The sequence below is a fragment of the Leopardus geoffroyi genome, chromosome C1, assembly GCF_018350155.1.
Source record: "Leopardus geoffroyi isolate Oge1 chromosome C1, O.geoffroyi_Oge1_pat1.0, whole genome shotgun sequence".
Lineage (NCBI taxonomy): Eukaryota > Metazoa > Chordata > Mammalia > Carnivora > Felidae > Leopardus > Leopardus geoffroyi.
Window position 1 is genome coordinate 170924839 of NC_059328.1, and position 24832 is coordinate 170949670.

The window sequence follows — 24832 nt, forward strand, 5'->3', positions numbered from 1 at the left end:
GTTTTCAACTCTATATGTACTAAAAATGTTTAGATATGCAAATAAGTGTTCAACTAGTATTTTAAAGTAAAAGCTTTTGAAAGTAACAAAAAGGGGGAGCCTGGGTGGCTCAGTCAGTTAAACGTCTGACTCTTAATTTAATCTCAGGTCATGATCTCACATCAAGCCCCACACTGGGCTCTGTGCTGACGGTGCACAGACTGCTTGGGATTCTCTCTCTCTCCCCCCCCCCACTTTCCTCTCTCTCTCAAAATAAACATTAAAAAAAAAAAAATGAGAATGAAAGTGAGTAAAGAAATAAAAGTAACCAATTAACAGAGATTCTACCTCCTTAATAAACAAGGATATACAAATTAAAGCAAGAGGTGTGTTTCACCTTTTGAAGAGGCAAAGGTGTGTTGGCAATAATAGAGAAAAATATATTCACACAATTGCAGGAGTAAAACTGATACAGTCGTACTAGAAGGAAATCTAATATTATGTGTCAAAGTTTAAAATGTGTACATGCTTCCACCAAGCAATCTTGTGAGAAATTATCCTAAGGAGACAAGTTCACCAAGATATAGATACAAGATATTTATAATGAAAAACAAGAAGTTGCCTAAATGTTCATCCAAATGAAATTATTAAATTAGTCACAGCATATGTGGAGGCATTGAAAAAAAAAAGCAAAGAACTTTTCAACTATTGAGTGAAATAAGCAGAATATAGGGCTAGCATACATGGTACCATCACAGGATTGTACAAAAAACAACAAAAACAGTATGTTGTGGTTTAAGTTTAGAGTAAGAAAAGTTAAGACAAAAAAAAAACAGACAAACAAAATGTCAGAAATAGTACTGCCAATTTACTTTTAGCTTAAATTTTCCAAGTTACCTTTGTCTTTTTTTTTTTTGATAGATTATTAAGAATAATCAGACACTAGTCAGTCAGTCAGTCAGTCAGTCAGTTTGGGTATATGAGGAAAAAGACCCAGGCAAGAAAAACTTTCACAAGACTATGAAGGAGTGCTATTTTCTTGGCCTGAACAGGGGTATATAATGGTGTATGTACGTGCGCCCTACCTCATTTTAACCAAGTGCGCATATTCAAATGCCTACTTTCCCTCTCAGGATATCGATTACCAACAAGTTACCACCACTCTAGAATACTAATATTTCAAAATAAACAACATTTAGTCTTAATTTTAACTGCTCGCTGCATCATCAGCCTATTTCAAGTCTAAAAGTATTCCATTAAAAAATCCTCACTGAACCACTGAAAATTTTCAACAGTGACAACTATTCCCTGCTTTAAATATAAAGTGGAAAAATCATACACAAAATAGCAATATGATAATCTTGTGGCACCTCGATGTCATTCTACTCTCTGTATCTGAACAAAGAAGAACGTTCTATAACTGAGTTCATGGTAGCTTTCTTTCCTCTTCACATGTTACCAGTGTATACTATAAGAAGTTGTGAGGGGCACCTGGGTGGCTCAGTCGGTTAAGCGGCCGACTTCGGCTCAGGTCATGATCTCGCGGTCCATGAGTTCGAGCCCCGCGTCGGGCTCTGTGCTGACAGCTCAGAGCCTGGAGCCTGTTTCGGGTTCTGTGTCTCCCTCTCTCTGACCCTCCCCCATTCATGCTCTGTCTCTCTCTGTCTCAAAAATAAATAAACGTTTAAAAAAAAAAAAAAAGTTGTGAAAAAAGCTCTATTTGATACCCAGATAGGAAGCTGCTGAGAAACAGGTTAGTTTTTAAACAAAATGAGCTCCTCTGCCCTCCATGCCAACCACTAAGCAGGTCTTTCCCATTTATTCATGATTGATGTAGTAGTTCTCAGCAACATGTGCGCTAGTTCCATAATCACTCTATTCCCATTCTTTCATCTAACTGTCCATTTGGTCACATAAACAATTAGTAATGTGATGGCACAAATTTCCTTTCAGTTCTTAATTTTTAAAAAATGTTATGTGATTTTATTTTCCAATTTTGTTTAAATTTTTTTTCCTGTGGAGTGTTTTTTCAAAATATTTAAGCAAAGTTTGTGACAGCTGACCTGGCATCAAATGCTATACTTAGACATTCCTAAAGTTTATTTTAAACTAAGTTGAAACTAAAACTCTCATATTATTGAATACATTTCTAGAGATACATAATTAAGGAAATAATTCAAAATGGGATACAGTCTAGTGTTTATTTTATGTTATGGCAGGTACACTTGAATTTCAAAAATTTAAAACATATAAAAAGTGGTTAGGGACTAACATTTGTATCAACAATTGATAAATGTCTAAGATTGTTTATTATACAGCAGGGTACAATGGTAGTGCTAATGCCAGTAGGGCACCATGGAAGTTAGTCTAAAAATTATCACCAGGCTTTATACAAGCAACAACATATGCTGCTGTTTTAGAATTTCCGGACATAGTCTGCTTCTAATGCTAAGCAGTCCTTTAACATTTTTAATGTTATATAGTGTTACAGTATTTAGTTTGGCAAATGTTTCAAAATAAAGTAGAAATGTATTCATAACATCACAGAAATGCACATCCAGTTTTGTTTTCAATAAGAACCATAGGTACAGATCAGAACTCTTCCCTATATGAAATAATTTACACACAGATGAATGCTATAATATCACTATCTAAAATAATCACTAAATACAATTCTTTTTCAGAAATAAACAAGCAAAGGGTTTTTTCATTTTCAAATATCAAAAACATAGAGATAATGTATGCTTTCCAAACAATGATATTCTAAAATTATAGGAATAATTTTAGTGAATTCAGTGAAGGTAAAAGCTAAATCAACCAAGTATACTGTAGTACAACCATATTAAATGAAACCAATGATCAGAAAATACAATCGTAGGAAAGAAATTTATAATCCACAAAACTGCTTTTCAGGCCTCAAGGTAAAACAGTTCCACAGTTTACAGGTAAAACCAAAGCAACAAAAATGCGTGCTTGTCTTCAATAAGTAGATATTTTATGCAGAAGATGTAACACTTTGCTTGTAGACAGCGTGGTATGCATTTCTCAGCAAGACATAAGGAAAACAAGATTCCAAAAGATCCATTGTCAGGAATGGGGATTCCTGCACAATCTGAAAAGTTGCAAAAATTCATCAAAGAATTAAAGTTATTTATAATGGGAACATTTACTCATAGCCAGTAAATCATAATTTCTATAGTGTTCTTATTAGAAATTGATAGAAAATTATTTTCCTTTTACTTTAAAACCTGAAATATAAATGTGTCACAATGTTTTGCTAGCAAAATGTCTAAAATCACCACTTTTCAATGAAGTCTATTAATCAACAGGAATACATTGAGCACTTTCACATTTGCCCTCAACAGTACACTAGACATGCAAGACAATACAAACATATTCAAAATATGGTCCATATCATCAAGTCCCACTGGGTTCCCAAGACTAAGTAAAAAAGCCAAATAAACATAAGACCAGCTGTAATGAAGTGGAAAGCCAGGAGTTCAAAAGGGATGAAAGATTAATGTGGGCCAGAGTAATGAGGAAAGTCTACCTAGACAAAGAGTATAGCTATGGCGTATGCTAAATCATAAGACAGATACAGATCTCTGCAGGAAAAGGAAACTATTTCAAGTGAGGGAAGAGTCACATGGTAGAAACAAGCACAGCTGGTTTGGATGGTGAAGAGACAGCACTGACTAGGCATAGAGGATCCAAGAATGCAAATCTTTTATTTTGTTGTCTTCTGATATGGTTGCCATTTGGTAAAATACAAGTGATGTCAGTCTTTCCAGCAATATTTAGAAAGAGTGAACTGAACAGAAGGGATCAAAAAGGTACTTCAGCTCTTACTGATATTTAATTACTAAATCCCAAGAAAAGACTATCAGGAATAACAGAAACTTTGTTGTTGTTAATAAAAAATAAAACGAGACTTACCATATCTAGCAGTAAATAAACAGATTCTCTATTTCTTGTTGTTGTTTTATCTGTCTCCTGGCCAATTTTCAGTAGACTGGAGGATGCAAGCTTAAAGTATACACACATTTTAAGTAAGTTTTAATGTTCACAAGTTACTTGTTTATTTTCAGTATGCTTCAACTTATCATACAGCTACATATAAGATAATGAGCAAAATTCTAAGGCAGTCCAAACATCAGCTTAGAAAAAAAGAAGATCATATTGCAGAGCTCTAGGAGAGATCTGTTAAGGGAAAAAATGTCAAATGGCTCTTTGATTTTAATGCCTGCCTTCACCTGGTCCTCCTTCCAGAAAAAATAAAGAGAATTTATTCTGTTGTATCTGACAGTTATCATTTTCCTCATAAAATGTTATGAGTTCTGCTATTAGATTATACATACCGCCAGAAATTCTTTCAGTCGGTCTTCAATGCTTCCTTTGTGAATTGTAAACAAAGCTGCAGCGATCTGGTTGATGGCTTTAGCCAAGCAATGTATGTTGTTGCAGTGCCCTGAGAAAGTGCAAATAGGGTTTGTGGTTTTTGCGAGACCCCAAAATTTCAAATAATACATAAAAGGCAAGTCTTTAATGAATGACTTCACAATCTACATAGTGATTCAAAAGAGTTATTAAAAAGAGTTGGGACACAGCCTGCCTTGCTCTCCTTTCACTGTTATGAGGACTAGTGCTTTCAAAAATACTATACCAAAAAAAAAGCAACAAATGATTATGCCTGTGTTGAACAGGCATATTTTCAAAAAAATCCCTAAAAGAAATTATACATTAGTTTTATATTCTCTCCGAAACCTAAAAAAGAAATTCTCAGCTGCTTTACATTTTGTCAATCTTCAAAACAATCTTAAGAGTTGGATACTCCCTCACCATTCCCTGTCACACACAGTCAAGCACCCAAAGGTTCACACACACACATTTCATCTATCAAGATATGGAAAGCTTAGAAAAAGAAAATCAACTAGTCAAGGTTACAAAGCTACTTAAGTGGCTAGTAAGTTAACCTACATTCTACCATAAATGAACATTAATTACTTGAAGAGTATCTATTATATCAAAACTCCTGACTTTTTCATTGCCAAAATAATTTTAAACCACTATTACCTTCTATAGCCGGGCTATACTGAGACATCACATTACTAGCCAGTGTCGGCAAAGAAACTGCCACAAAGACCATAAGGAGGCAGGCAATTTTATATTCTTCTTCTGGACTTATGTTTTCTAAGAGAGAAAATTAAAAATAAAACCAAGGTACTTCTTTAAAATTACTTGAGTTAATAATTAAACCAGAAAAAGTAATTTTAATTTTTGTATAAAGTACATTACTGAGCTTCTACAGAACTAATCAGAACTGTTATAAGAAATATAGAACAGAAATAATACACATCATTGGTTATTATCACTACTCAAGCATATTTCGAGAACCTCTAACAAAAAGACAATTTTTTAAAAAATTGTAAGATTATAGGGTAAAAACTGTGATTAGGATAAGTGGAATCCTAAAATTTCTTAATTTTTATTTATTATTTTAGAGAGAGACAGAGAGAGAGAGCGCGCGCACGCACTAGCAGGAGACAGGGGTGTAGGGGAGGGGGAAGGATACCAAGCAGGTTCCACGCTCAGCGTGGAGCCCAACACGGGGCTGGATCCCACAACTCTGGGATCATGACTGAGCTGAAATCAAGAGGATGCTCAACTGACTGAGCCATCCAGACACCCCCTAAAATTTCTTAAGTGTAAACTGGTAAGTAATTTTTTTTTCAAATGTTTATTTTGAAAGAGAGAGAGAGAGAGAGAGACAGACAGACAGACACTCAGACAAGCAGGGGGAGAGGCAGAGACAGAATCCCAAGCATTCTCCACACTCAGCGTGGAGTCCAGAACCGGATGCAGAGCCTGATCTCACAAGTATGAGATGATGACCTGAGCCAAAATCAAGAGTCAGACACTTAACCAACTGAGCAACGCAGGCACCCCGAAAACTGATGTTACTTTATTAAAAAATTGTTTATTGTTGTTTAGAAAATTTATTATATCATAAATACTCTGTAATGTCATTTAAAAAATCCTTACTTTTTTTCTAGAATTGATATAAAAGTGTTTTGAAGTTTACTATTACTATTTAAAAGACATAAATGTGGAAAGTGGAGATTTCCAACCTCTCCATTTTAGAAGACAGAAGGAACCAGTCATAAATAAAAATAACTAGCACTGCCTTAAGTCTTTTAAGACCTAATCCTTTCTAAAACATTTATTGTAATGTGTACTAAAATTGCACGTTACCTAGGCACTTGAATCTGGTACCTGGGAAATTCTAGTTACCCTACTATTCATCCCACCACTTATACCTAAGAATTGAAAGAGCCAGAATGTGTTTTTAAAATTTAGTTATGGGAGCACCTGGCTTAGTCGGTTAAGCATCTGACTTCGGTTCAGGTCATGATCTCACGGTTCATGGGTTGAGCCCCACATCAGGCTCTGTGCTGACAGCTCGGAGCCTGGAGCCTGCTTTGGATTCTGTGTCTCCCTGTCTTTGGTTCTCTCTCTCTCTCTCTCTCTCAAAAATAAACATTAAAAAAAAATTTTTTTAAATTTAGTTATGAAAAATTTAACTGTGGCAAAATGAGTAATCGTGGCACTCATGTGACTATAAATTAACATATTGCATGAAGAATGAGACAAAAATCAATGTTAAATAAAAAAAGAACAGATGAACCCAGCCAAAATGCTAGGTGGAAGAGGACAGGGATGGGCACTTAAGTATCAGAAACAGATAAAATGTTACTTACTTTGTAGAAAAATCTAGAAATATCTACAGCATTCTGGGTATTACATTTCAAAGAGCTGGACTTACAATCTTTTAATGTTTAATACAATATAACAATGTACAGACTCTATGGTAAATAGCTCTAGTTCAATGAAAATAGGACACCCTTTTCCAGTTATCAATTATGCTACCTACTGGGCCATCTCCATTAGTATACAAATGTTGCTAGTTTCTTTCCTGAAAAGAATTCTTCTCTTGATTTTTTAAAAAAAATGTTTATTTTTGAGATAGAGAGAGAGAAAATGCGAGCATGCATACAAACGAGTGGAGTTGGGGCAGAGAGAGAAGGAGACACAGAATTCCAAACAGCACAGAGACTGACGCAGGGCTCAAACTCATGAACCACAAAGATCATGACCTGAGCTGAAATTAAGAGTTGGACGCTTAACCAACTGAGCCACCCAGGTACTCCAGCCCTTCTCTTGATTTTATTCCTGCCTCTAACTACTGTAATTTCATTTCTTTGCTCCCTTTTACAGTAAAGTTCTTGATAGAGTTGTTTTATACTGATTATTTCCTATTCCTTTTTCCAATTCGCTTGAAAGCCCTAACAGCCTTTTGCTCCAAAAATTCCACTGCTCTTGGCAACATTACCTATTGCCCATATTAATTCTACATAGTTGATCATTTCCTCTTCACTTTGCTGGAAGCTACTCTTTCCTAGTTTTTCTTCTCCTTCATCCTTCTTTCTCAGTTTCTTTGTTGGTAGTTCCTCCTCTTCTCCTGGAGTTCTTAAAGTTGCAAGTGTCCCAGGGCTCAGACCCTGATCCTCCTCAACTAACTGATCTCAGTAATCTCATCTAGTCTTATGGTTTAAATATCAACCTGTATGAGGACTATGTTCCAAACACCAAAAATAAATAAAAATAAAAATATAAATAAATAAATAAATAATAAAATAAAATAAAATGCAAGTTTGACATTCAGCAGGCATTTGAGTAAGTACCACATCTATATCTGTGTTGCCCTGATAATTTTAACTAAGACTAATATGTACTTACTAATGCATTTTACCTGATTTTTGTGAGGAGAGAGCTACCACCAAGGCAGGATCAATCTCACAAGGTAATCCAGCAGCTGATGATAACTCATATACATTCATTGCAACCTGATGAAATATGTAAGAATTACAGAGTAAGAAATCTCACTTTAGTAAGAAAAGATAATACTGTTTAAATTAGAGTCTACCTACAACAACACTAGATTTCAAAGCTTAGGTGAAACAGGAACAACAGCACAACTAACCTATAATGAACAACTGTTATTAGTTCATGATGTACTGCTTGTTAGAACTTCCTGTTGTTACGGCCAAAGAAAATTTGTATACTTTCTGTATAAAATGCCAACAAAATCAGCCTAACATTATTTTTTTTGGAAGTATGGATATAATGTATCAAGTCAAAAGATAAATAAATGAACAAAAGCAAATCAAAATCACTGAACTTATATTTACACTCATACTTATTTAATGAAAAACTGTGGTGGTTCAATGACTCATCATACCATAGCCATAAATATGGTAAATTACTTACCATAATAGAATTTTTTAAAAATTTATTTTGAGAGAGAGCGAGCGAGTGAGCAGGGGAGGGGCATAGAGAGGAGAGAGGGAATCCCAGGCAAGCTCTACACTGTCAGTGTAGAGCCTGACACAGGGCTCAAACTCAAAACTGTGAGATCATTTACCTGAGCCGAAATTAAGTGTCAGATGCTTAACTGATCGATGCACCCAGGAGCCCCTATAATAGATTTTTTTTTTAAGTAAGCTCCATGCCCAACGTGGTCCTTGAACTCACGACCCAGAAATCAAGAGCTGCATGCTCTACCAACTGAGCCAGCCAGATGGCCCATCATAGATTTTTAAGGAGTAATGACTTAAAACCCCATAAAGGAATTTCTAATGACTAAAGTAATTCTTTTTGGTGTCACATATGGATTTCATGTATTTAGGAAATATATATATATATATATATATATATATATATATATATATATATATATACCACCTACATAATTGGTTACCTCTGATAGTGCTACAAAAAAATTCAGTATAAAATATGAAGTAAAACTGTGTATCTTAAAATAAATAGAAATTGCCATGGATTAAGTTCTAGGAAAACATTTTTTTTTTTGTGATCCACAAAAAAAATTACTCCACTCACTCTACACACAAAAAATAACTCAAAATGGATTATAAACTTAAACATAAGAGCTAAAACCACAAAATTCTTAGAAGTAATATAGGTATAAATTTTTCAACTGTGGGTTAGGCAATGGTTTCTTAGGGAACCAAAAGCAGAGGTAATCAAAGAAAAAAAAAGACAAATTCGGCTTCACCAAAATTAAAAACTTTTGTGCTGCAGAAGATATTATTAAGAAAATGAAAAAAACAGCCCACAGAACAAGAGATTTGCAAAGCATGTATCTGTTACTGGACTTGTATCCAAACATATAATGAATTTTGTATCTCAGAATTAAAAAGGCAAACAATCCAAGTGAAAAAATGAGCAAATGATATGAACAGATATTTTTCCAAAGAAGATACACAAACAGCCAATAAGTAAATGAAAAGATGTTCAACATCCATCATTTCAGGAAAATGTTTAGCAAAACAAGGAGACACCATTTCATACACACTAGCATGGTTATAATTAAGAAGACAGACAGCAACAAGTATTGACAAGGATACAGAGAAAGTGAAACTTTCATACACTGCTGCTGGGAATGAAAAATGGCACAACCACTTTGAAAACAATTCGGCAGTTTCTCAAAAGGTTAAACATAGAGTTTCCATATGACCTAGCAATTCAATTCCTGGCATATACTTAAGAGAAAGGGAAGCATATGTCCACACAAAAACCTGTATATGGATAGTCACAGAAGTATTATTTATAATAGCCAAAAAGTGAAAACAACATAAATGACCATCAACTGATGAAAGGATAAATAAAATGTTGTATATCCATATAATGGAATATTATTCAGCAATTAGAAATGAAGTATTGATACATGCTACATCAATAAACCTTGAAAGCATTATGCTAAGTAAAAGCCAGTACCAAAAGACTACATATTGTATGATTTATATGAAGTGTCAAGAATAGGCAAACTTACAGAAACAGAAGGTAGATTAGTGGTTGCCTAAGGCTGGGACTAGGAACAATTAGGGAATTACTGCTAATGGGCATAAGGTTTCTTCCTGGAATGCTCTAAATTGGCTGTGGTGATAGTTACACAACTCTGTGACTATAAATAAAGCTATTAAAAATATGTATCAGTCGGTTAAGCATCCGACTTCGGCTCAGGTCATGATCTCGCAGTTTGTGAGTTTGAGCCCTGAGTCGGGCTCTGTGCTGACAGCTCGGAGCCTGGAGCCTGCTCCGGATTCTGTGTCTCCTTCTCTCTTTGCCACTCCCCCACTTGTGCTCTGTCTCTATCAAAAATAAATAAATGTAAAAAAAAAAATGTTTTTTAAATATGTATCTGGAGGACTGGTGGTTGCCAGAAGGGAGGGGGACTGGGCAGATGGGTGAAGGGAAGTAAGAGGTACAAACTTTCAGATATAAAATAAGTCACATGAATGAAAAGTACAGCATAGGGAATATAGTCAATAATGTTATAGTAACTTTGTATGGTGACAGATGGTAGCTATACTTATCAAGGCAAGCACTTCATAATGGGTATAAATGTTGAATCATTTCATTGTACATCTGAAACTAATGTATTGTATGACAACTATACTTCAATTAAAAATAGATTAATTTAAAAAAATACATGTTTGGTTTTTTTTTTAAATATGAAGTTCTATTGAAAGTTTGCTAAAAACTAAACATAATTATGTTGGTGCTAAGATAATTAGATAGTTGCTCAGAATATTAATTAGTATTCTCATAATCCACACACCAGTGTATTCTCAAGGAAGGATTCCTTAATGTTTTAACTTTTTTTTCTACAGTTGTTTCCACTTAACAATTTTGCACTAATCATCATACATGGTTTTCAATTATAAAATCGTAGGACAATCATTGATCTCAAATGTTTATGCAAAGCACTGTGGGAGAAACAAAAATATAGAAAACACGGTCTTCAAAATGTTTACAACTTAGTATAAATTTAAAAGGAAAAACACAATTATAATGCAAGGCAGAACTTATTTAACTCTACAATGGATAAACAAAAAGTTGTCTGATAATAATAAGAAAAAAGAAATCCTTTATTGCCTGGGGATCAAGGAATGTTTCTTAGAGGATGGCAACTCAATGACGCCTTAAAAGATAAGCAGGATTTCAAAAGGCAGAAACAGAAAAGGGCAAGATTTGCAGGTAGAATAAATGAGAGGATGACACAGACAGATGTGAGCATGCACATTGGGAAGAACTAGTTACCTCACAGGACACATATATGAAGAGAGGGGCAGAGGAAGAAAAGGAAAGGGAAGAGCACAGGACAAGGATGGACAAGCGATGAAAGATAAGCCTCAGAAAGTGAGAGGCTTCAATCTGAGAAGACTTGAGTGTCATAAAAAGACTTTAGCATAACTTTTTCAGTCACTGCATTTCAAAATATGAAACAGAAAATAATCTTTCCAAGACACATGAAAGTTTAGAAAACATATACATGAGGTCACTTACTGGATGTGTAACTACTGGTTAATTAATGCTGGGAGTAAATAAGTGAGTTGGATTTCATGATCAAAAAATTTTCAAAACACAAATCATAAACTCACAGGTGGTTACTAATCTTCTCTTATATTCATAAAAACAGGATATTAAAATTTTATTATACCCTATAATTGACATCCTTTTATAAGACTTTTTAAACAACAATTAAAAAAAACAGATTGAACTTTACTTTATTTAAAACAAAACAACTCCTATCTCAATGGCTTGTTTTTCTTATTCTGCTAATAATGACCATGTATAAAAAGCTATAAGCTTAAGGAAAAAAGACCCATACCAACCCACTTTACATTGCTATAGCTGACCAAGGAAGATGAACTTTCAAAATGCCCACACAGCATTTTAGTGCTAAGCTCTCAAAGATGTATTTTCAAAGGCCAGCATGCTAATTAATCACTCTAAAACAGAAACTTTACAATTGTTTTGAGTTTATTAAATTTTATTTCATATGTAACTCATATTTCATTTTAGAAAATGTTAAAATCCAAATAGAAGTTTTATTACCTTCATATCAGTTTCTCTTGGAATGTGATCCTTGAAATCTTCAATTGAACTTACAAGAAAAGGAATGTGGTAAGATAAGACCTAGGCAGGACAACAAATAAAAATGTAGACTTATTTTTAAATGGCAAATCCTAAATTTATTAAATATTACCATTCAATTATTTCTAGTTTTCATAAAAATTATTTTACTTTTTCTATTTTCACATGATTTTCTAAAGTACTAAGACACAGAGAAATGAAATATGTTTGATGCCAATCTGAGTAAAGCCAAAACGGAAAATGCTTTAATGAAGAGTGAAGTTGAAAATGTAGTAAAGTATCTAGGCAAACTATACCTCCCACCCCCAATTTCAATACCAAAATAAAAAATAAATTTAATAACCCTAATTTCTACATATTTGATTATATATAACTATGAAAACTGGAATTTTAAGTAACTTTTAATTTCTGGGAAATTAACAGGGATTATTTGACTGGATATGTACTTATAATGGTTTCTTACATCTCTAAGTGCTTCTTGTGCCAATGATCGGAAGGACAAAATTACACCAATTATTGTCATCCTCTTCAAGACACTGTCAACAGCTAAATTGGAAGAAAGGAGAGGAGAAGAACAGGAATTAGAGTCTTTCTTAACTTTGGAGAAAACTTTTAGTTGTAAAATTCCCATGATAAAAGGCACAATAGCAATTTGATTAGAACAAGTGATTAAAGAGGCAAAGGTACTGAAAGCTGATATTAAAACTAAGGAAATCATAGTTTACTTCATATGGAGTACACACTATTCTTTAAAATGATTTAGATAGTTCACCAGAATCTTGAAATAATCACATAAGCAGCCACCCAGATAATCCTCTCAGAAATGGTAGAAGTAGGAGGGTGGAGAGAGACTCAGGGAGAAAGAGGAAGTTGTCAGAGTGGACAGGAGTTAAATGCCCAGAGGTCCCAGAACATGGAGATGATAAACTCTTAAATTGCTGAGGTGTGGAGAGTCAAGAAACAAAAAATGACTACTGAGATCACAAGCAGTTTTGGTAAGACCAGGGTGCTAAAGACTATAAACAGATTTGATAATTTACATTTCGTTAGAAAGCATTATTCTGAAAATTATTATTATATATTCAGTATTAAAACTTAACAAACTCAAGGCAATTAGAACTGGAAGGATCAATACTTTCATATTTTAAAAAGCCAACAAACATTTACTGAATTATTCTTGATATATAAGGCATAATACTGTGTAATAAGAACACAAATATAAACAGAATAATAATCTAGACATTAAGTAACAGTCTAAACGGACTGCCAAGAAAACTAAGAAAATATGATCCTATTTATGAGATAAAAGACATACAGTTGACCCTTGAACCACACAGGTTTGAACTGTGCAGATCCACTTACATGTGGATTTTTTTCCACAGGTAAATGAAGTACAGTACTATAAATTTATTTTCTCTTAGGATTTTAAGAACATTTTTTTCTCTTGCTTACTTTATTGTAAGAATACAGTATATAATACATATACCATATAAAATATGTTAATCAACTGTTTATCAGTCTTCTGGTCAACAGTAGGCTATTCGTCGTTAAATTTGGGGGGAGTCAAAATTTCTATGCAGATTTCTGATTCCGGGGGGGGGGGGGGTCAATGCCCTTAAACCCCATGTTGTTCAGAGTCAACAGTATATAATATATATATATACATACATACATATATATATATATACATACATATATATATACACACACACATATATATATATACACATATATTTGATAACATATTTCTAGAAAAACATATAGAAAACTGTTAACTATAGTTGCCTTTGAGGAGTAGGATTGCAGAGAACTGTTTTGACTTTCTACGTCCTGTGTGGATTGTTTAAAACTTGACCATAGCATCTTTATTAAAACATACTAACAGCCATAACAGAAGCCAAAACGTGATGAGAATTAAAACAGTAGTGTTAATAAAATGAGGTGAGGCACAAATATGTTATACAATCCACATGAGCAGGAACTAGTCTAATCAATCAGTATTTTTTTTTTTTCAACGTTTATTTATTTTTGGGACAGAGAGAGACAGAGCATGAACGGGGGAGGGGCAGAGAGAGAGGGAGACACAGAATCGGAAACAGGCTCCAGGCTCTGAGCCATCAGCCCAGAGCCTGACGCGGGGCTCGAACTCCCGGACCGCGAGATCGTGACCTGGCTGAAGTCGGACGCTTAACCGACTGCGCCACCCAGGCGCCCCTAATCAATCAGTATTTTTAATCTTTCTCTAACACTCAGTGGAGTGAAACTCAGACTAGAAGATGTTTAATGACACGGTTATTCAAGAAAGGAGACTAGGAAATTGTTACAATCCTGAAAAGGAGAGAAGAAAAAGGGTGAAAGGAACTATTTAAGAAAATATCACCCAAGATGGTCATAAAAGAACATTAAGAAGACAAAAGCATTCCACATCAGCAAACAACAAAAAAAGGGAATCCAGAAAAAGGAAAGGCAGAGAGTATATCAGAAAATAAGTAGTGTGGTATAATCATATATTTTCCAAGTGATGATACCCAGAACTTAATCAAATAATTTTGCCAAAACTATATCCCACAACCTCCCCTTGAACAATAATGACACATTAAAAGTTCTGAGGGGCGCCTGAGTGGCTCAGTTGGTTAAGCATCCGACTTTGGCTCAGTCATGATCTCACTGTTCATGTGTTCAAGCCCTGCATCAGGCTCTGTGCTGAAAGCTCAGAGTCTGGAGCCTGCTTCGGATCTGTGTCTCTCTCTCTCTCTGCCCCTCCCCCTCACACTCTATCTCTCTCTCCCTCTCTCAAAAATAAACATTAAAAAAAATTTTTTTTCAAGTTCTGAGAAACTTCATGGTAAGAAATCTGTTTAACTTATTGTTAATGAATTATTTGCCATACCTTTTTAACCACTGGCACTTCCTCTTAGCCTCCATAATTTATTAATATCTTGCTATGCTTTGAATGTTTAAGTCTCCACAAAATTCATATATTAAAATCTTAAGCCCAAAAAGCTGATGGTATTAGGAGGTGTGGCCTTTTGAAGGTACTCAAGCCATGAGGGTGGAACTCTCAATAATTTGATTACTGCCTTCAGTAAGAGAGGCTTCAGCGAGAACCTTATCCCTTTCAGTTACGTGAAAATACAATGACAAATCTGTGACGCTTAAGAGGGGCCTCACCCAACCATGCCAGCAGCATGAATTTGGACTTCCAGACTCCAGAACCGTAAGAAACAAATTTCTGTTGCATACAAACTACCCAATCTTTGATATTTTATTGTAGCGGCTCAAACAGGCTAAGGCATATCCCAAGACTAAGAGCAGAGGCTATGTGGATCTCAGGCCAGGCAAGAAAAAGCAGTGGGGAAAATAAGGTTTCTAGAAAGAATGTCTGGATAGGAGGTTGATCCAAATAATGGCTTTCTAATGCCATGCTAAGGAGTTTGAGACTATGCTCCAGCAAGGAAAGGTTAGTAGTTCAGGTTTGTTTGTTTGTGTTTGTTTGTTTGTTTTTTAATATAAAGAGTGATAGGAAAAGAAACCTTTAGAAATATGACTCTAAATGTGGAAGATGGGTTAGAAAGGGAAGACTGGACTCATTAGGAGGCCACAACTGTAGTTCACAAAATAATGACAGAGCCTTAAATGGGAACCATGGGAATAAAAGGAATAGATTCAGGCATCACATTTAAGAGGTGGAGTCTGAAGGAGTTAAAAGCTCCAATCTATGGCAGGTAACATAAAATAGTTAAGTAGAATGGGGAAAGAATAATGAGAGGAAGGAACTGGAGAAGGAACTGGAGAAAAAAAATTCTAAAGGGGGCAACTGCTTATTAGCTCCAGCCAATCACTGCCATGTGGGGAAATATGTCCTAGGGTTCAGGAAGGAAGCCAGAAGTTTGGATATTTATGCAAAAATCTTTCATTTTTAAAATAATGATCAAAGAGACTGTGTTTTGTTTTGTTTTGTTTTTTAATTTAATGCAGGATAGAGCCAAGCAAATTCTATCCTTGGGCCAAACATGACTCACCAATTGCAGACTCTAATCTGGAAGATACAGCTACTGGATGTGGAATGTGATGACAAGAAGAGTCAGAGAGCATAGCCAAATTTCCCTGTGAGAATCACTGGCTGAATGGCATGGGAGGTAATAAAATGGCAATAAAAGTGTATCAGGCATTCTCCCCACCCACTTATACCTCCCATGAGGGGAATATCCTTCCTATTCCAGAGATGTTGCCAAGTACCTGTGGGTCATATAGCTGTAGATATCTAACTGTGTTTCTCAAACTTCAGTGCGAATCAGAATCACTTGTTGGGTCCCAGCAAATTGATCTAGTAGGTCTGGGGTGGAACGCCAACAATTTACATTCTTAACAAACTCTGGTCCATAGACCACACCCTTGTCAAACTAGCACTTGGTATTAAATGCCTGGAGCTCCAGAGAGAGAATCAAGGCTAGAAATGAATATTTAAAGAAACACTGATACATAAGACTGAATACATTTTCCCAATAGGAGTGTAAAATGGTGGCTTGCAAAAGGTAAGAGACAAAAGTATTGGCAAATGAAGAAAATGAAGTTTCAATAAAAAGGAGAGCAAAAGAGGTAATACTACAGAGAAATCAAGTAGAATAAGAAAAAGGACCAGATTTTGAAAATGGATAGTCACTAATGACCTGTTCCAGAAAGGTTTGAGGAAAGTAACCACATTATGATGTACAAGAGTAAATAGAAAATTTGGAAGACAAAAGAGCAAATTCAAGCTAGTAAAATTTAGCAACGTGAAGAATGGTAGGGATGAGTAAGAGGCAAGCTTAACAAAAAACAGTAACAAGTGTTATTTTACAAGCAGTATCTGGCTTCCAGGGGGTAGGAGGTTTTTCTGGGATCAGGGAAACTGCTTGCAATGATAAGTGTAGCAAAGTCAGAGTATGACAGCACAGAGGAGAATGCAATTAAAATCACCAAACTTTATAGTCCAGAATGGATAAGGAAGTAAAACCAGGAAGTGGCTGATTAGAAAATAGAGAGAGGTCAAAGTTTCAATAAGCCAGGACAAAAAATTTAATAGGGGCCAAGGAGTGAGGAGTGGGAAAGCCATAAGACAGAACTATGATCTGAGAGTAGAGTTTCAAATTCAAGATTTTACCAGTACAGCAATTTCAGGTGATAAAAACATTCAAAGTACTGCTAAAGTAAAGGTCTTTGGAGGCAACTTGTAGGTTTGCAGATGGTGGCAAAGTCAGGGCAAAATTAGAAAATAAAGATTTATAATAAGAAAGTCAATAAAGTGATTAACCTAGCCCCATGAGACACACTGTGAGAAAACAGAGAGACATTATTAAATTTGCTCAAGTCACATAGCTAGAAAGTCCTAAAACTGAAGATTAATTCCAGATTACCTCCCAATTCAAAGCTACTTTTAATAAATTATACTGCTTTTTAAAGGTATTAAAAGAATGTGGTTGTCAGCTATGAAAGTCAAACTGCTACAAAAGTACATCAACTTCTGGATATAGGGTAAAGGAAGCACAAAGATAGGGATCTAAGACAAAAGAATTTTGGAAAATAGTTCAACTGAAAGAAGAGCTTTCTCTACTCCATTAAATAAGCCATTCGCAAGCAGATCTTTTCTTTTTTCAAATCCCCAAAAAGATTTAATAAATTCTATTTAAAGGCAAATTTGACATACATGGGTCATTAAGACTCAGCAATTTAGATTTTGGCCAATTCCGTTAAGTCATGAATCACCACTACCATATACAAAAATTCAAGTAAATAAAATCTACATAAAGGATTATGAATTTTACTTTGAAAATCTGCAAACTGTTTGGAGTTTTAACAAATTTCATTTTGTTTCGATTCTACAAACAAGAGAGTTAAAGTTAACAGTAAACAGGCACTGAACATTGGAGTGGATTAAATGCTTCTAACCAGATGATATTGTCAAAACATTATTTACTAGTAAAAAGTTAAGTAGTTAGGCTGGTTGGGCGATCTACTATTAAAAAACGGGAGAAACACACAATAAATAATTAAGAATAAAGAAAATAAGACTAGAAAATGTAAGTACATAGTAAAACAATGAACAAAAAAGATCAGGTAGAGATTTAAAAATAATTTCCTACTAAATATTTATTCACACTCTACCTCCCTCTAATACTAGCAACTCAGTACTTTCATTTTTAGCTTTTTAATTTCATTTTTTAAGTACCATACAGTAAACCCGACCTTCTTTCCTTCTTTTGGTATATAGCTCTAGGAAAAAAAATTTAATGTATAGATTTGTGTAACCACCTCGCCACTGTGGTAACAGTTTCATCACCCAAAAAACTTCCTTGTTTGCTTTTCCCAGTTCTGGCAACAACTGACCTGCTCTACAAGGCAACATATCATATAGTTTAATTTTATACTAATTTTTATTAAATAAGCTTGCATTTTTTTAAGCATTTTTGAAGACAGCCTAATAAAGTAATTCTCTAAATCATTTTACACTTTTATAAAGTTTTATATAGCTGCCTAACATTCAAAAGAAGATTATCATGGGGTGCCTGGGTAGCTCAGTTGGTTAAGGGTCCGACTTTGGCTCAGGTCGTGATCTCACAGTGTGCTGAGGCTGAGCCCTGCATCAGGCTCTGTGCTAATAATAAGCTCAGAGCCTGGAGCCTGCTTTGGATTCTGTCTCTCTCTCTCTCTCTCTGTCCCTACCCCACTCATACTCTCTCTCTCTCAAAAATAAAAATTAAAAATAAAATAAAATAAATTAAATTAAATTAATAAATAAAATTAAAGAAGATTATTGGGGCACCTGGGTGACTCAATCAAGTTGAACATCGGAATTCAGCTCTGAACCCTGTGTTGGACTCTTATGCTGACAGCTCAGAGCCTGGAGCCTGCTTTGGATTCTGTGTCTCTCTCTCTCTGCCCCTCCCCTGATTGTCCGTGCTCTCTCTCTCTCAAAAACAAACACTTTTAAAAAATTTTAAAAAGTAAATAAAATTATCAAAGGAGAAGTATTATGTAAAATACATGCATGGCTTTAATTTTCCTCAGGACGATTTTTTATTTGGGAGAATAAACTCTGGTTTTCTCAAATACAAAGAATATTTTATTTGGTATTTGATTAATTTTCTACTGTTGGAATGGCCTTTATTTTTTCAAGCTTATGTATTTATTTTGAGAGAAAGCGAACAAGCAGGGAGGGGCAGAGAGAGAGGGAGGGAAAGACAGAGAATCCCAAGCAGGCTCTGCACTGTTAGCACAAAGCCGGATACAAGGTTCAAAGTCACAAACCATGAGATTATGACCTGAGCTGAGAACAAGAGCTGAACATTTAATTGACAGAGCCAACCCAGGCACCCCGGAAAGGCTTTTAAATGAATCATAAAGTATGACTTTAGAATAATTTTTAATTATAAGTTCAAGTACAAAGCAAATGACAATAAATTCAAGTGGATCTAAAAGTTACCTGTCTAAATATACTTTAATATATATTTAAGATTCACTGTTGTTTCACAACATACGTCCCACAAAAAATCAATGTCAAGAAGACATTAAAAACAAATTTTTTTTCAGTTGTAGGGCTCAGGTTTTCATGCAATGAATACTAGTTAGCAATAAAAAGAAACAGATTACTGATTCACTTAACATAGCTGGGTAAATCTCAAAAACATATTGAATGAAAAAAGGCAGACACAACAGTATATGCAGTGTGATTCCATTTATATGGAGTTCTAGAACAGGCAAATTTAATCTACAGTGATAGAAATCAGATTAGTTTTTGTCTGGGTTTGGGGATGGTGAGAAACTGACTACAAAGGGAGAGGGAACTTTCTGAGGTGATGGAAGTGCTCTGTGTCTTGACTGTGGTAAAGGTTACTTGGATGTATACATTTGTCAAAATCCATCAAACTGCTCATTTACATGCACAGATTTCATTGTATGTAAACTACACCACAATAAAGTTGATTTTTAGAAAGTTAACTCAAAAGTTAATTCTCCTTTAGTCTAAATTAACATAGACTTACTTTGTATTAAATGAGTTTATAACTAATTGATAATATTCGCTAAATATTTGATCATGGGACTAAGAGTATGGTAAAAAAAAAACCAAAAAACCAACTGTGACATACATAAGTCATGTACTTAAAATATCCTCTGACTGCAAGAATTTTCTGGTTCTCTTCATAAGCTAAGGAGTGCTTATATTTATGTTTGAATAAAGGCTTAATTCAAGGTCTTAATACTTACAGAAAGTATCATGAGTTACTCACATGATAATCTTTTAAAGAGTGCAGCCATCTGATCTGGTTTGTCAAAGCTGGTCCTCATTTGTGTTAGCACATCAACATTCTCTACCACAAGTTTCTAAAACAAAAAAAAAAAAAAAAAAGTAAGAAAGATTCTAGCTTAGGCATAGACCTCCTTGCATTAATGAGACAAGAGCATGTTTGAAATCACAATCCAGCAAGTAGGAAATACAATTCATGAAATCCAGATGCTCTATGCTATATACTTTTGTTGTTGGTTTAAAAAAAGAATCTTAAAATTATTTATATAGGATTAATGTTTTTATTCCGTTTGAAATTCAAGAAGGGAGGATGGTTCAAGAAAAAGCAATAAAGATAAACAGGAGGATAAAGGATTATCTAATGCTTAGGCACAGAACAGCATCAATAATAAAAAACAGACACTGAAGTGGATATAGAGAGCAATAAATTCCAACTAAAAAAAAACCCAAAAAACAAAAAACAAAAAACTTGCTAAAGTTAAAGGCAGCCAAGGACAGCCTACAGTTCACCACTAGTTCACTATACAATCAGAGGGAGAGTAATTTCTGGGGTATGTACCACTTCATGGGGATTATTAATAGACCAAAGTTTCCCACACAAATTATAAAATGGAAGTGTTAAAACTCTCTACCTTCTTTCAGAGACCACTGAGAAAAAGGAAGAGAAGAGAATGGAGGGATAAAAATAAGGGAAGGGAGTACAGACAGCTATTAAAGAAACCATAACTCTTTAAAGAAGGTTTGTCTTAAAAGGTGTTTTGGAAAAGTAATTTAGTTTAGAAATTATAATATAGTCAATTGGATTCTGTAAGAGATAATGGCTTTATGTATGTGGAAAGTCTGGATGTAATATTTAAATATCCAGGGATGAAGCCTGGGCATATTTCAAAGTACATACAAATCCAAGCTTCATCCTTGGATATTTCAATTCAGCAGGCCTGGCTGCAAAGATTTAACAGCAAGCGTATTGTTAAAGTGCCATGAGGGTTTGTCAAAGGCTGATGATAACTGATTCAAGGGGAATATGAAAACCTATACAGAATGTTTATAAAAATCATTTTTCCTATACTAGTATGAATTTTGTTTACGTTACTTGATATCACAGGCATACCTAGGAAATATTGCAGATTTGGTTCCGGACCACTATAATTAAGCAAATACCACAATGAAGCAAGTCAAATAACTTTTTGGCGTCCCAGTGGATACAAAAAGTTATGTTGACACTACACTGTAGTCTATAAAGTGTGCAACAGCATTATATCTAAAAAAACAATGTCCATACTTTAATTAAAAAATACTTTATTGTTAGGATGGCTCAGTTGGTTGAGCATCGAACTTTGGCTCAGGTCATGATCTCACGGTTTGTGGGTTTAAGCCCTATGTCAGGCTCTGGCTGACAGCTCAGAGCCTGGAGACTGCTTCAGATTCTGTGTCTCCCTCTCTCTCTTCCCCTCCCCCACTCACACACTGTCTCTTAAAAATAAACATTAAAAAATATTTTATTACTAAAAGTGCTAACCATCATCTGAGCCTTCGTGAGTTGTAATCACAAATCATTTTAACAAATATAGTAATAATGAAAAAGCTTGAAATATTGGGAGAATTACCAAAATGTGATACAAACATGAGCAAATGCTGTTGGAAAAATGATGCCAATATATTTGACACAAGGTTGGCCACAAACCTACAACTTGTAAAATTGCAGTATCTGCAAAGTGCAATAAAACGAGGTATTCCTGTACTTCAGATTATTTCTCTTTATGTTCCCACCTGTAGTCATATTTGTTTGCTAAACTCAACTTCTACAATCTCTGATGAAAATGCCTACTCTTTCTGGGGCTAATCCAATATCTGTTCCATGCTCAAACTTGGTTCAATCGATACACACTCAAAGTATATGCTCAACCCTGAAAGTCTTCCTGCACTCTGAACATAATACCACATATCACTGAATCATACACCACTGAATTTTAAGTGCACCATTATCTTATGGGCCATTAAGGAAAAAAAAAAAAAAAAACAAAAAAAACCCCAAACAACCTTCACTAATTAAATTGACACAGTGTTTCTAATATACAACTTTAAGACATCTATAATTTCAGAAATACTAATATGGAATAACTGTGTTTTAGAATCAATAAATTACGGTATATGGTTTTTTAAGTTTATTTAGAGAGAAAGAGTGCAAGCGCATGGGGGGCAGGGGAGAAGGGCAGAAAGAGGAGAGACAGTAGTATATGTTTAATAGTAAAGACACTGTAATCACTTTTAAGCTCCTGTACCCGGCAATTTACAAATAACCCCATTTACCTATCCCACATGAGAGGTGACATTCTAATTTCAACTGAAGAAACTAAGGCTTGGAGAAATTAAATAATCTGTCCAAAGTTAGAGAGATACTAAACAGTGGATTATGCAATCTAAATTCAGGTATGTCTGATTTAAAAATCCATGATCTCAATCCCTAAAGAAACGGTTCCCAATTTTTTGTATGTATCAGAACAATCTAGAGGACTTATTAATTAAAATATACATTGCTGGGTCTTAGTCCCACAACAGATTTTGACTGGCTCAGTTGGAGGAGAGTGCGACTCTTGATCTTAGGGTTGAGGTTCAAGCCCCATGTTGGGTATGGAGCTTACATAAATAAAACTTAAAAAAAAAAAAACAACAACTGTGCATTGTTAACAAGTTCCAAGGTAATGCTGCTGCTGCTGCTACAAGGACCATACTTTAAGAACCATTACCCCAAAGTGGTTTGCACATTATTCCCCCCCCCCAAAAAAAAAAAAATTTAATGATGTCTCTACTTAAAAAGTTTATACATTTTTAAATGTTTTTCTTTTCTCCCTCAATTGCATCCTGAAAGGGAGCTCTCTACACACTTAAAGCCATTGATTAATATCATTGGCCAATGGGCTGCAAGCTGGAAGTAACATCAGTGAATACAAATCAAATGAAACATATCAAGAGTACTAAAAATAAACTCGGTTTTCAGTTAATAAGAAAGTGTTAAATTCTTGGCACAATACATATTTAAATTTCCTACTTCATTTGAAAAAAAAAAAAAAAGTCTTCCATGAAGAACTGGAGGAACTGATCTATAAAATGCCAAAAACGATTCTTTTGGCAGGATTAGAAGGAGATATTGACTCAATGGGCACACCACCAAATGAAACACTCCAAGAATTTTAATAGGAAAGAAGACTGGCTGTTTTCTTCTTCAGAGAGCAATGAACATATTTTACCATGAATATGCATGCACAGTGCTGACTATGTCTGACACACAATTTATTCACGACCATTAAATATAAAGCAGCTCTCCTTTTTTTCACGGACAAATTTACTCTTTGAAATAAAAAGGGTCCTCAAGACATAGTATAGAAGGCAAGGACCCAAGCAGGGCTCAGAAGTTGTAGGCAGTGACATAGAAAGACTTAAACCTAAACAAGAGGGTTATTACATGTCTGTATAGGGGACTGTTGCACATCCAACCTCTCACCATCTTAAGAAGTGATGCCAACAAGGACAACTCTAAATTTAGGAGCAAAAGTTGGTGGTGGGGGTGGAGGGTGTAGCAGGAGAGAAAATGACCTGAGACAGCCAACTAGAGTACTGAATCTCCTATTCCACACTCCAATGATCTCCAACAGACTTCCACTCTCCAGCTAGAGGTTACGGTTTTTGAAAAACAGTTTGTAAGAATCACTTGAAACTTTTCTCCAAAGAATATTTGTTATCTTCTGCCAAGTACTTTGGGGCACAACTCATCCAGGACCATCTTAATCCATATTTAAGACTATATATTCCTTGAACAAACAGAGTAACACCAAAAGGGCTGGAGAACCTGGGAGGGGCAGATCATATCCAGTTCACAACTGTCCTTGGTAGGCTAATTTAGACCATCTTTTCTCCAAAAGACAACTTAAAAAGTTGGAGAGCTATATAAAGAAAGAGTCTTCTTTCAAAGAAGCTAAAAAGATAAGTAAGCTAAAATCAAGGAGAAAGTGGGAACTCAGAGACATAAGCCTAGCACTGGAAGGCTTATATAATAACCCTTTGAGGTATCTGTATAAAGAGAGTGGAGGGGAATTTAAGCAGATTTCCCACTCTCCATTGCAGGTAGGCTTTGGGTTTTATTACAGACCCCCTTGCTCCAGAAGACCACAAAAACTGTGTCTTAATCTTACAAATGTTGCTTCTTGATTAGCAAATGTCTTCAGGTCAAAAGTGGCTTCCAGTGCTAGGCTTGTCTCTGACTTCCCACTTTCTCCTCGATTTTAATCTACCTACCTTTTTTTTTTTTTTAGCTTCTTTGAAAGAAGAATCTTTCTTTATATAGCTCTCCAACTTTTTAAGTTGTCTTTTGGAGGAAAAAAAATGGTCTAAATAACCTAGCCTACCAATACTTGAAGCAAAACACTAAATGTTATTTCTTCTTGTAATTTCATAAATTAGGTCATTCTAAGGGCAGTAACTTTATAGGACACTAAAAAATGCAAAACAATTATAATCACCACTGGCAGACTGACTACTTTTGGAGATTGATCT

At 34.9% G+C, this 24832-nt stretch overlaps 1 protein-coding gene across 6 annotated transcripts in view; it reads right to left on the minus strand.

Annotated features, from left to right (window-relative positions):
• Positions 1–2161: 2161 nt before the first annotated feature.
• NCKAP1 (NCK associated protein 1) overlaps positions 2162–24832 on the minus strand; it is a 110652-nt gene continuing 87981 nt past the window's right edge. For all 6 annotated transcript variants that reach the window (XM_045480431.1, XM_045480430.1, XM_045480433.1 and 3 more), the window contains 8 exons: positions 20265–20358; positions 12461–12543; positions 11959–12039; positions 7790–7883; positions 5053–5169; positions 4338–4447; positions 3916–4005; positions 2162–3091 (listed from right to left, as the gene is read on the minus strand). In XM_045480431.1, coding sequence (XP_045336387.1) covers positions 2975–3091; positions 3916–4005; positions 4338–4447; positions 5053–5169; positions 7790–7883; positions 11959–12039; positions 12461–12543; positions 20265–20358 — 786 coding nt within the window. In that variant the 3' untranslated portion in view covers positions 2162–2974. The remainder of the gene's footprint in view (positions 3092–3915; positions 4006–4337; positions 4448–5052; positions 5170–7789; positions 7884–11958; positions 12040–12460; positions 12544–20264; positions 20359–24832) is intronic.